The following is a 12,448-nucleotide window of genomic DNA, read 5'->3' as shown; positions in this document are numbered from 1 at the left end:
TAACGCAAGGGAAAGGTCGTCTTACAGTGTGTATGATGATCAACTTCCCACATAGCCTTCCAGAAAACATTACTAACTTCATTGAAAATGGTTATAGTAAATTAAGCTTGAGCAAATACTCACTGTTAGAGTAGTCAAATCAATAGATGTCCTTGTTTATGTTTCAGAAGGAAGTATAGAATATCAGGCATAGCTTCTCTGTTTATCAAGCGTAATACGAATACCTACGACTTTTAACTTGATATTATCCAGCTAACCAACATTTCTCTTTTTGTTTGTTCCACTTTTATCTTTATTGTAGGACTGAGTTGAGATTTATAGAGAAACTTGTGAAGGTTACCGAAAATAAAGTAAGCCGTTCAATCCTAAGTGTTGCTCCTTACCTAATTGGTATACATTTTCGGGTTGAAGATCTTTGCTTGTGGTTGCAACATAAAGCAGATGATGTTGGTATTTGGGGCATTTGTGGTATGGGTGGTATAGGGAAGACAACAATCGCCAAATATGCATTTAATTTGAACTTTGAAAATTTTGATGGAAGCAGCTTCCTCCTCAATGTTAGAGATTTTTCCGATTCTACCGATGGACTAATCTATCTGCAGAAACAATTTCTTTCTGATATTCTTGATGGAAGGAAGATTGACATTCAGAGTGTTGAAGAAGGAATCGATGAGATCAAAAATGCTGTTTATGGTAAAAGAGTTCTGGTTGTGCTGGATGATGTTGATGAAGTGCACCAATTAGCTTGTATCGGTGGAATGCGAGATTGCTTTTACCCAGGTAGTAAAATTATTGTGACAACTAGGCACATAGAGTTACTGAGGGCTTGTGAAATTGAATTGATTGATCGAGTTCAGAAACTGAACAAAGATGAATCACTTGAACTATTTAGTTGGCATGCATTCGGACAAGCCAATCCAGTTGAGGATTACACCAAGTTCTTGAGAAGGATTATAGAACACTGTATTGGATCTCCCCTAGCTTTACAAGTTTTGGGTTCTTCTCTCTCTGGTAAAAAACTGGATGTATGGGAAAGTATCCTGATGAAACTAGAGGCAATTCCTAATAGTCAAGTATCCAAGAAACTGCAAATAAGTTTTGACTTTATACAAGATGATCATGACAAAAGCCTATTCCTTGAGATTGCCTGCTTCTTTCTTGGAAAGAATGTAGACCACGTTGTCACTATCCTTGATGCATGTGGATATTATTCAATGGTTGGTATTCAGAATCTCCAAGATAGATTCTTGTTAAACATTGATGAATACGGAAAACTGATGATGCATCCATTAGTTAGAGATATGGGACGAGAAATTATACGCCAAAAATCACCCAAGCATCCTGAAAGACGGAGTAGATTGTGGCATTACAAGGACTCATTTAAAGTTCTGAAAGAAAAAACTGTAAGATCCATTATTTTTGCTGTTACATTTACTTTTCCAAATCTAGTCTTATGTTCTTTCTTTCACAAATCAGTAACTTTTTGTCAGGGTTCGGATATGATTCAAGGCCTGAACCTTAGGCCTTGTGCAGACAAAGATAAGCCACCCAGAATATTCCATCATCGGACAACAAATGAGTATTTGCAGGAATGTGCCTACATAATGAGGAAAATAAGGCTGTCACGCCAAAATGATCCATCAAGGCAACCACAGCCACGTAAAGTTCTCCTTTATGGTTCTAATAAAAACTCTTCCTCAATAGAATCACGTGGAAAATCAAAAAAGGTGGACAGCATCAATGCTGATGCATTTTCCGGGATGCGCAAATTAAGACTGCTGCAACTTGATAATATAGCAGTTAAAGGAAATTACAAGGAGTTCCCAAGGTCGTTGAGGTGGTTGTGTTGGCACAAATTTCCATATAAATGTTTACCTGACGGCTTACCTATGGAGAAAGTGGTGGCCCTAGAAATGCGCTACAGTAGGTTGCATCATATTTTTGAAGGAAACAAGGTAGCCTTCGCTATTAAGCTTTTATTTTCTAGAAGAAAAATATATTTAGCGAATAATAAAATATAAAAACACAAACTCCGTAGCGCACCTTATTTAGCAGGCATATATATATATTCAACAAGTAAAAGTTATATTGTATTCATAATCCCGCCTACTAGTTATGCAGAACATATCTGACTGAAGTCTGAACATCTGGTTTCCGAAGTGACGTCCAAGTCTGCGGAATATTAGCTATCAGTTTAAATTTATGGACATTTCTGATTTTAGGAGATAATAATGGAAACGAGTCATCACTTTGATCAGAATATTACAGACTACATCTATGTATATTCCCTCTGCCTTGAAAGCTTATTCCTTGCACAAGTCCTTTATTTAATATCTCCTTGTTTTTATGATATTAAATTTTGAAGAGTTTGTAGTTCCTTCGAGTAACAAGCTATTATAATTATTTAGGCACTATCACCTCAAAGATACAACACCAATCTGAACCTTTTTTCCTTTTTCTCTAATTTCTTTCTCTGGTTGATTGTTTAAAGATTGATAGATCAGTCAGATGATGATTTTTATTTGTTTTCCTCTTACAGCTTCTGAGTGCGTTAAAGATTCTGAATCTCAGTCATTCAAAAGGTCTCTTCTGCACCCCTGACTTTTCAAAGCTTCCAAATCTTGAGAGGATAATTCTCAAGTACTGCACAAGGTTGACTGAGATTGATAAATCGATTGGGGAACTACAAAGACTCCTCATTTTGAACCTAAGAGGCTGCGAAAGTCTAAGGAAGCTTCCCGGATGTATTAGTAATCTTCATTCCCTCGAGAAGATGATTCTGTATGGTTGCTCAAAACTTGTATGGTCTTCATTAGAGCTGGGTAAGATGCATTCATTGAGAGAGCTTGATGCAGGTGGAACTGCTGCTAATCAAGCCTCCACTTCCATAATTAAGAAGCATTCACTGAGTTTAGGTCTGTGCTCTTCAGTCCCAAGCCCAAGAAAAGCTCCTGGTGTTGTTAACCTGTTAACTACAGTATCTCAGACATTAGTAACTTTAAGTCTCACTGGATGTGGTCTATCTAGTGATTTAATTCCAGTGGAGCTTGGTGATTTCTCCATGCTGCGGAAATTGTTTTTAAGTGACAATCCAATTCGCAGCCTACCACAAAGCATCAAGGGGCTCACCAATCTCCGGATACTTGAGCTAGAAAGATGTGAAGAACTTAATTATCTTCCAGAGATCCCAAACAGTGTGACAACCTTGAGTATCTGGAAATGCAGGTCACTCGAGCGGTTACCATATTTGCCAAACTTATTGACAACATTAGATTTTCTTGCATTATGTTGCAACAAACTAATTGAGATTCAGGATATGTTCCAGCTTAAATGCATTTCTTCATGTGATGCTGACTTAATCAGTGTTCTGGGGTTTCCCAACTTGGGGTTCTTGAGTGACACTAAGGTGGATCTCTACAACAACCTGACTCTTACAAGATGGGAAAGTCCTATACAGGTTTGCTCCCTAACGCCCCTCTCCTACAAGTCCCTGTTTATATGTAGCAACTAGGAAAAGTTTTGGTTAAGAAATATGAGTTTCTTGCTCCCATAACATTAATAGGGGAAGCAAGATATAAATGGTACCAAGATTTGGTTGGATAAAACATAATCTCCTTTTGTCTCCAAATGATGTTAATTTGTGATTAATGTGTAGGGGCTCTATGAATTTGGTATATTCAGCACTTCGGTCCATGGAAGTGAGCTTCCAGACTGGTTAAGCTACAAATCTACAGGGTCCTCGATCAGCTTTGATGTGCCTTCACGGACTAATCATGACATTCAGGGTTTGAACTTATATGTTATCTATGAAAACGCCAGCAAATGTTATTGTACAAGGAGAAATAAATTTTGGAATGAGTTTCATGTTAGAGTGGCAAATAAGACCAAGGATCTGAGATGGACATACAGTCCAACAATTCAAGGTCTTCCGCATAATGGTAAAGATATCACATGGCTATCCCATTGGGAAATAGGTGATCACTTGGATACAGGAGACTCTATGAGCATTTCGATATCTCTATATTCTGGTGCTCGGTTGAAGGGATTTGGCATCCACATTGTGTATAAGCAAAATGAGAACAATTCGAGATGTAAAGCATCTCCTCCTGCACACCATCTCATTAATGGGGTGGATATCTCTGCATATCAGGTTCTAGGCTCCTACTTCCTCTGCCATCATGACTTTGATATTCAACAAAATTGTTCCACTTATGGGTGGAATTCAACGGGCTGGTATGACTTCTTGTTCGGTGATAACTCTGAAGATTTTCCTGAGGAAATGGCCCCCCGTCACAATGCAGCTACGACTAGCCAGAATGTCTATGGACTTCTTTCTGGAGTGGAGGATGATAAAACTTGGCCATTGCCATGATGCTGATGTGGAGCTAGGTTTTCTAAACTTGTATGATTCACCATTCACTATATTGTCAAAATGAGAGAGTGTAAGGTTTCCAAAAGTTCCATGTCTTCATCCATACACTTCATTATACCATCTCTGTAGAGTATCCATTTTAAGTACTTACTCCCCCTCAAACTTGAAGCAGTTTTCTGTAGCTTCTATTCATCAACACTGTAAAAACACTACTTACACGAGATGCATATTGATATCTCACTCACTTATTTGGGTGTCATTTCCCATTAGGCATAGTGTTACAGTTCTCTGACTTATATGAATGTTATGTTTGTTGTGCGTTAGACCATCAACCAGCATAGAATAAAGTCAGAGTACAGACTCAACCTACCTGAAAATTCTGTTTTATGCATCTAATCTTGGAACAAGGCAGAAAAGAAGTCTAAGCAAGAAAAGACAATGATCATTCATTCAAGCTACCTAACGCACGTACAATTTGGTTATACTGTTGTGAGTCCAAATCCTTATACACGGAATAGTTGATTTTTTGTTAAATGGCATTCTAGATCTGATCGGGGTTTTCATGCATGGGGAATCAACAAGTTCAACGAGCCTCCAGGTTCAGGTCTAGATGTACTCTTTTAATTTAAAAGATATTGTATATTATTACTAGTAGTAATGTGCTTCTTGCATAGTTAAAGGGACTATGCAAGTCTTCTACAAAAGTTTTTAAGGCGGAAGAGGGTGGGGAATCATAAAAGAAAGTGTCTTCACATGCATCCATCATTGTGCTCCTTCCCTCCGTGAATGTACCCTATAGAGGGCCGTCCAAGCTGTTCAAGTAAGAACCTGCATTCAGAGATTAAGTATGAGTATTTGTTATTTCCGGATGTGATCATTGCTATATATCACTTCTTTGGAGTCTATTTTGACTCTGATGATATTATCTCTAGCCATTAATAAATCATCAACACCTCAAGAAACACTTAACCAAACTTGACCGAAAGAAAACATTAATCTCAATCATATGTCATCTAGATGAACTACTCCATAGAGGATATTAATCCAACATGAATTGGTAGACCTCCGGTGTTAACTCGAGAAGCATTGAAGCAGCTTAGGATCGAATTCGCAAAAACGACCGAATTTAATTTTAAGGGGATTAACATGTATTAAGATTAGTTATATTATGGAAGAAGACTTGTTATGTAATTGATAAACTTTTACGAGTAACATCTTCTAATGCATCCCTCTCAATGACTTCTCTATGTGTAAATGTTGTAATCTTGTTTAGTAACTAATGTAATTAGTTGTTAACCTATTAAATGTTCTAGGAAGGTTAGTAAATAGTCTTAGTCTGAAATGTATCATAAAAGAGAAATAGGAGTAGCTGATTTTGTCAAATATTATATTTTCATGTTATCTCACAATGTATATTTAGACCTTGATAAAAAAAATTAAAGGATCTTGTACCACGTTGAAATGAACTTGTGAATTTATGAGCTTACGTATCAGCTATTTCGTCACCGAAAAAGTGAAAAATTGAGAGGGAAAACGACGAATTTCTAATCTAATCAAGTGACTGATGGCTCTTTCAATTATATCTTGAGTTTACGAAGTCACCTAGTTGTATACTATACGAAAGAAAAATGTTATTACGGAGTCACATCAATTGTGAATATCGACTAAGTTATAAGAAATAGAAGTAGTAAACTATGAACTGAGACTACATTGAGGAATAATGAAGCTTGACTTTCAATGATTGTGATATATGTTTGTGGAATTACTATTTGGGTGTGGTTGCTTCTAGGCAAACCTCCTGGCTGTCTCTGCACCGCTACCTCCTTCATCACTAAGCAGTCATTTAGGGGTCTTAGCTGGTCTCAAATTCAGGATCTTCCGCTGCGCAAATTTCCTGGTAGCTTGCTCCAGTCCCCTTACGAAACTTTCGTTATTGGGTTAGCCACACACTTCACATGTTTCTAGCAATTCACATGGCATCATAAAATGATACAAATCTTGGATAAGAATCTACAACGCACTAGAACGCCCTTGTTGATGATCCTTTACTCCGACTGCATCTAGTTTGGTATGGATGAAATATTTGTTGAAAATATTTTTCAATTTTCCCACGTTCGGTTGGTCAAAATTTTTGGAAAACAAGTTCCCTAAAAATGAAGAAAATGATTTACCTAGTGGAAGTAGGGAAAACAAGTTCCACAATGGCATTCCACATTGATTGTACATGTTCTCCCCATCCTCCAACACACCTCACTACATCCCCATCCCCATAACCCCACACCCCTACCCCCACGCCCAACCCCAACCCCAACCCCAACCCCAATAGTATTTATCTAGATTATATACAAATGCTTTTAGGATAATATTTTTCTCTTACGTACCGAACACAAGAAAATAAGTAACAAACCCACTTATTTTCCTGAAAAATATTTTTCAAGAAAACATTTTCCTTGGTGCCGAACACACCTTTATTACCTGCTCACTTTCCTTTTAAATTCGAACCAAAGTGACTTTGATAAATTTAATTAATTCTAGTTAGGAGGTGATAAGCTAGTGATTTCTTTTGTTCATGCAGCAATGTTTACTTTCTCAGTTCTGTAATCAATTAATGTAGAATGAAGGTTTGTTTAAAGGAATAAAAGAAGTTGATAAATTCTTAGTCTCCTCTGTCACTTATCTCTCCGTTTTAAAGTTAATTAAATTTCTAGTGGTTCTCAAAATGGTAAAATCAAAGCGTTTGGAAGTCCAACGGTGTTTTTTGGTCTGGAATTTATTGATGATACACACTTACTCACATACGGTGTTAGCAATATTAACCTAAACAGTTAAAAATTAAAATGAGATCTAATATATTTCGTTTAATTTAACTATGATTAAGTGATTACACTCATTAGTCTGGAGTACATACCTAATGTGGATAAGTGTTTACCTTTAATAAGCATGCACTTTAAACTCCTGAACTTAAAAATGCTTTAGTTTTAATGCTTTAGAAACTAATATAATTGATTTTTTTTTCTCGTTTGCCATTAATGATGAAAGTATGGATGTGGTTATATTTAATTGAGATAGATGTATAATTGGTGCAATCTATTAAATATTGCATGGTATGCTACCAATAAAACGGATTGAATAGTGAAACTCGTTTTCTCATTAAAAATACTGGCTCTCACGTGACTTTTTAACTAAATCAACAAATGATGATATTAAATAAATCTCAATGAAATTATATTTATTAAGATCTATAAATAAATATTTCAAAAAAAAAAAAAATCTATGGCGATTATCAGACTTTATGTAGGAACCACATTTTTCTTGTCCTTGTAATTTTTAGGATCAATTATCGCATGTTTAAGATCACAAAATTTCAATTTTTTAAATTTATTTCTAAATTTTCGTGCAGATTTAAACTATGTCGAATCAATTGGAAGGGGAGGAGTATTAATATTCATCATATTTTGATAGCAGTGCTTAATGTAGTGCGAGGAAGGGACATCGCAAGTGAAAATTTTATGGGATAACTACATGACATAACAAATATATAGTGGGTATTGACATTTAGTAGCTATAGTTTAACTTAATTACTTCTCATAGCAAACATTTGTGTATTAATGACATTTAGTAACTATATATATATATACACACACAAAATAGAATACTCATCACATTATTCACTTCCAACCCAACTATCCTATCTCTCTCCCTCCTCCCCTATTGCTCCGCCGCCAGCCACCACCGACTGCTGGAGTTCCGGCGAAATGCCGTGCCTCTTCACCACCGTTACTTCCTCTCTCTCTCTTTCTCTTTCTCTCTCTCTCTCTCTCTCTCTCTCTCTCTCTCTCTCTCTCTCTCTCTCTCTCTCTCTCTCTCTCTAACGTCTAGTTCGTCTTCCTCTCCATTTTTCTCCGGCAAGTGACGGCGGTGTTGTTGTTGTTGGTGGTGACGGCAGTGGTTTGGTGACAGATGAGGTGTGTTGCTGTTTTGGTGAAGGCGATTAGGTGTGTTGCTGTGTGGTGTGGCGGTGTTGTTGTTGGTGATCGGCGGCGTTGTTGCTGTTGGTGATAGGCGGTGTGGTGTGGCGGTGCCTAGAAACTTGTCGAATTTTTCAGATCTAATCGGAATTTTTTAGATCTGAAGGTGACGGTGATGATGACAGAGAAAAGAAGGTGTACACAGATCTGATCGGATTTTTTTTCCAGATCTGTGTATACATACGTACGCTGTATACATATTTTTCGGAAGTTCTTTTTTCAGATCTGTGTATACATACACTATATACAATATTTTTTTGCGTTTTTCGAAGAAATCTTTTTGTATACAAATGAATAGAGTGAATTTACGCCTGTATACAAATGAATACAATCAATTTTATTTTTTGTCTACAATATTTGAGTGTATTCGTTATTTTTTTTGTGTACATATGTTGTATACAGTGTTTTTCACATGTTTTGGTTAATTTTTTTTGGTATATCTATGTTGTATACGCCTGTGTTTGTTGTATACATACCGAAAAATATGGTGTTTGTTAATTTTTGGTGTATATATGTTTTTATGTATTCATTTTTTACTCGCTGTATTTATGAATACAACAATCCAATTTATGAATACTGAGAGTCATTTTCATGAATACAGTGAAAAAACAGGAAAAAAAATTGTTGTATCCATGAATACAGCGAAAATAAAAAACGAATACAGTGAAAAAAAATGTATACAACCGTTTGGCAGCTGGGTAGTTGCTACTAAATGTAAATATTGAAACATTTGCTATGTGGATTGAGTTAAGCCCAAAACTTTGTCATTTATGTAGTTTTCCCAAATTTTATTTTGCATATTCGGTAGCCATAGAAGTGACAAATTACTCTTTTCATACACTACATAATACGAATAAATACCAAAATAACAAATTTTGATATATCTTTTCTTAGTTTGACCATGTTCATTAATTTTGAAATAAGAAAAAAATTTGCACCCTCAAATGTCAACAAAAAATAAACAGTCTTAATTATTTAGTGCTCAAATCCAGAGATAACTTTTTAATATTTATATGTGGATTCAGATTCAGTCGTCATAATTTTGATTAAAACAGGTGAGGCCTTAAAATAGTTGGTATTATAAATTAGCTTATCACAAAGAAGAACCTGATATCATAGATGAACTCAAGATTTGAAATTCATCAGTTTTTATAGTGACATCAGATTATTATACAATAATAACTCTGATCACAATCAAATATTTACGAATTTCTTAATACTTACATAAAATCTAGACAAAAATTACGTAAGTTCATGTTTACCTATAAATTATAAGTTAGATTCGTTCCGGCCTAACATGTTGTGTGAGATTTCTAGTAAAGCTAACGTTTGAAAGTAGTTTATGACGTAGAAATATGTGATTGTTTTACTATATGGAATACCATCATACAGGAAATAAAATTTTACATGCGTATAAAACTTTTAATCCCCTTAACAAGAGAAATACAAGTTAAAATTTAAGGTGTGATATTTTATGAATCCCCATAAAATAAAAAATAAAATTTGTAACTTTAAAGATTAGGCAGTTACCTGCTATAACAAGTAAAAGTGTCTTGCTGTATAAAAATTATTTACGCTATCTGACATCGGTAGATATTAGTTAAGAGTTTAAGATTTGTACTTACACTATCAGGTCACCAAATGATATTTACATGTAAGCTTCTTTAAAATGTGATATTTGTGATCTTAAAAATAAGTCAATTTACCTACAGCAATAGGTAAAGATGACCGGATAGTATAAAAGTTCGTTACACTAACAATGTATATAATTTAAAATCATTAGTTAAACTCTAAATAAAAAGCTTGGTTCCGGAAAGCTGCCTTCTATTTTGAAAACTACATAGAGGCAAAGTGTAACAATTCTTTTCCTAATAAAAAAAGGCGTAGGAGGGTTTAATAAACTTACCTATATACGTTTTAGATTTGCAAGAATCAATTCCAGGAAAATAATATTACAAGAATTGTTGATAAAACGAAAGAAAAAAAATTACATCATTTGTAGACAATTAAATTTGGTCATAATAATTGACATTATTTTTGCTATAAAAATCCCAAAATCATGAACACTTTTATTCATCAATTATTGAATATACTTTATTTTCATAGAGAGAAGAGATGACAGAAGTAATCAAGTAAGATAGCAAATGAGAATTGCATTTGATCTGAAGAAAATACTAAAGGTGCTTTCATTTTTTGGTTTTCTTTTCTTAACTTTGATTTATTAACGCCGAGCCAAAAATCCATATTGTATCATTAGTTCATCACTATTGAATCAATGAGTTACCAAGTCATGTTCCTTTCTTGACTTTTAGAATCTTATAACCCTAGGTCTATCTAGAATATGGCAGAAAATAACTGAAAATGCTGATCAATTATCTGTCGATAAGCGAGCCTGTAGCTTAACTGAATTCAGGCCAAAGACTTTCAACTCAGCGGTTCATACTACAATGAGTTCCATACGCGAAAGTCACGATGGTGATGTAGACACATCATCATCAACTTCAGGTTGTGAAAAGGATTCTGCTTATGGATCTTGTGAATATGATAATAATTGTAGGGACTGTTACAGACGGCAATCGCTGGGAAATCAGGGAAAATTCAAAAGAATTCCGTCAAGTTTGAACAAGGAATATGACGAATCAGTATTGTTGATTGCTTTTACGGAGATAAATGAATTATTATCTTGTTCTCCTAATAGTTCAATGTCAAACATAATGACATATTCATTTTCTCCGCTGCTTGTAAAATTGGCCAGACATGAGAGTAATCCTGATATAATGCTATTAGCTATCAGGGCAATAACCTGTTTATGTGAAGTTCATTTTCGTTCTTCGGCCTATCTTTTCGGTCATGATGCAATTTCTGCCCTTTTGTCAAAAACTAATGGCCATTGAGTACTTGGATGTGGCTGAACAAGTATGCTGAAACTGAGAGAGTATTGATAAACCATTTCAGCATACCTGTGCAGCTACATCCAAATACTCAATGACCATTAATCTTTGACAAAGGCAGGAACTACATTATGACTGACAAGGTAGACCGAAGAACGAGGACGAACTTCACATGAATAAGCCATTGTCCTGATAGCTAATAACATTATATCAGGATTAATCTCATGTTTGGCCAATCTTACGAGAACGAGAGAAAATAAATCTGCCATTATGTTTAACATTAAACTATTAGGAGAAAAAGATAACAATTCACATAGCTTTGCAAGAGCAATCAACAATACTGGTTCGTCAGATTCCTTGCTCAAACTTGACAAAACTCCTTTAAATTTTACCTTATTGCCTAACGATTGTCGCCCTTAATAGTCCCTAAAACTATTATCATATTCACAAGATCTATAAGCAAAGTCCATTTTACCTTCCCTTGAACCTGAAGTTGATGACGATGTGTTGACATCACCATCGGGGCTACCGTGTATGGAGCTCATTGTTGTAGTATGAACTGCTGAGTTGGAAGTACTTGGCCTGAATTCAGTTAAGCTATAGACTCGCTTATCGATAGATAGTTTATCAACATTTCAGTTCTTTTTTGACATATTCTAAATAGATCTAGGGTAACAAGATTCTAAAAGCAAAGAAAGGAACATAACTTGGTAATTCATTGATTCAATATTGATGAACTGATGATACAATATAGATTTATGGTTCGGCGTCATCGACTTTCTCCCTGTGCTACAAAAAATAAAAATTAGCGAAGAATAACTTTTGTCACTAAATGAGTCACCCAGAAAATTGGAAAGGATCTCTTTTCTTTACAGAATTTGTTTTCCTTATTCTCACTGGAAAGTCATTTTCATATTTTTAGGAATTTTATTTTTAGACAAAATGCTTTTTAAAATATTTTGACTAACCAAATATAGAAGAATTGAAAATCAGGAAAAAAAAATCACTCAAATGTAAGTTCATAAATCAAAGTTAAGAAAGAAAACCAAACAATTAAAGCACCTTAGGTATTTTTCTCAGATCAAAGGCAATTCTCATTTGCTATCTTACTTGATTACTTCTATCATCTCTTTTTCTCTCTATGGAAACAAAGTATA

General features: G+C 34.9%; 2 protein-coding genes across 2 annotated transcripts in view; both read left to right on the top strand.

Annotated features, from left to right (window-relative positions):
• LOC132634345 (disease resistance protein RPV1-like) overlaps positions 1-1,479 on the top strand; it is a 6,794-nt gene extending 5,315 nt beyond the window's left edge. The window contains exons 2-3 of the mRNA XM_060350605.1: positions 302-1,403; positions 1,450-1,479. Of these exons, the coding sequence (XP_060206588.1) occupies positions 302-1,403; positions 1,450-1,479 (1,132 nt within the window). The remainder of the gene's footprint in view (positions 1-301; positions 1,404-1,449) is intronic.
• Positions 1,480-1,496: 17 nt separating this feature from the next.
• LOC132633649 (disease resistance-like protein CSA1) lies at positions 1,497-4,641 on the top strand. The gene is made up of 3 exons (XM_060350179.1): positions 1,497-1,955; positions 2,540-3,457; positions 3,656-4,641. Exons 1-3 carry the CDS (start codon positions 1,500-1,502, stop codon positions 4,370-4,372), a joined length of 2,091 nt encoding a protein of 696 aa, XP_060206162.1. The 5' UTR covers positions 1,497-1,499; the 3' UTR covers positions 4,373-4,641.
• Positions 4,642-12,448: the final 7,807 nt, after the last annotated feature.

The sequence above is a fragment of the Lycium barbarum genome, chromosome 3, assembly GCF_019175385.1.
Source record: "Lycium barbarum isolate Lr01 chromosome 3, ASM1917538v2, whole genome shotgun sequence".
Taxonomy (NCBI): domain Eukaryota; kingdom Viridiplantae; phylum Streptophyta; class Magnoliopsida; order Solanales; family Solanaceae; genus Lycium; species Lycium barbarum.
Note: the sequence above shows the minus strand (reverse complement) of the source record. Positions and strands in the feature narration are given on the sequence as shown.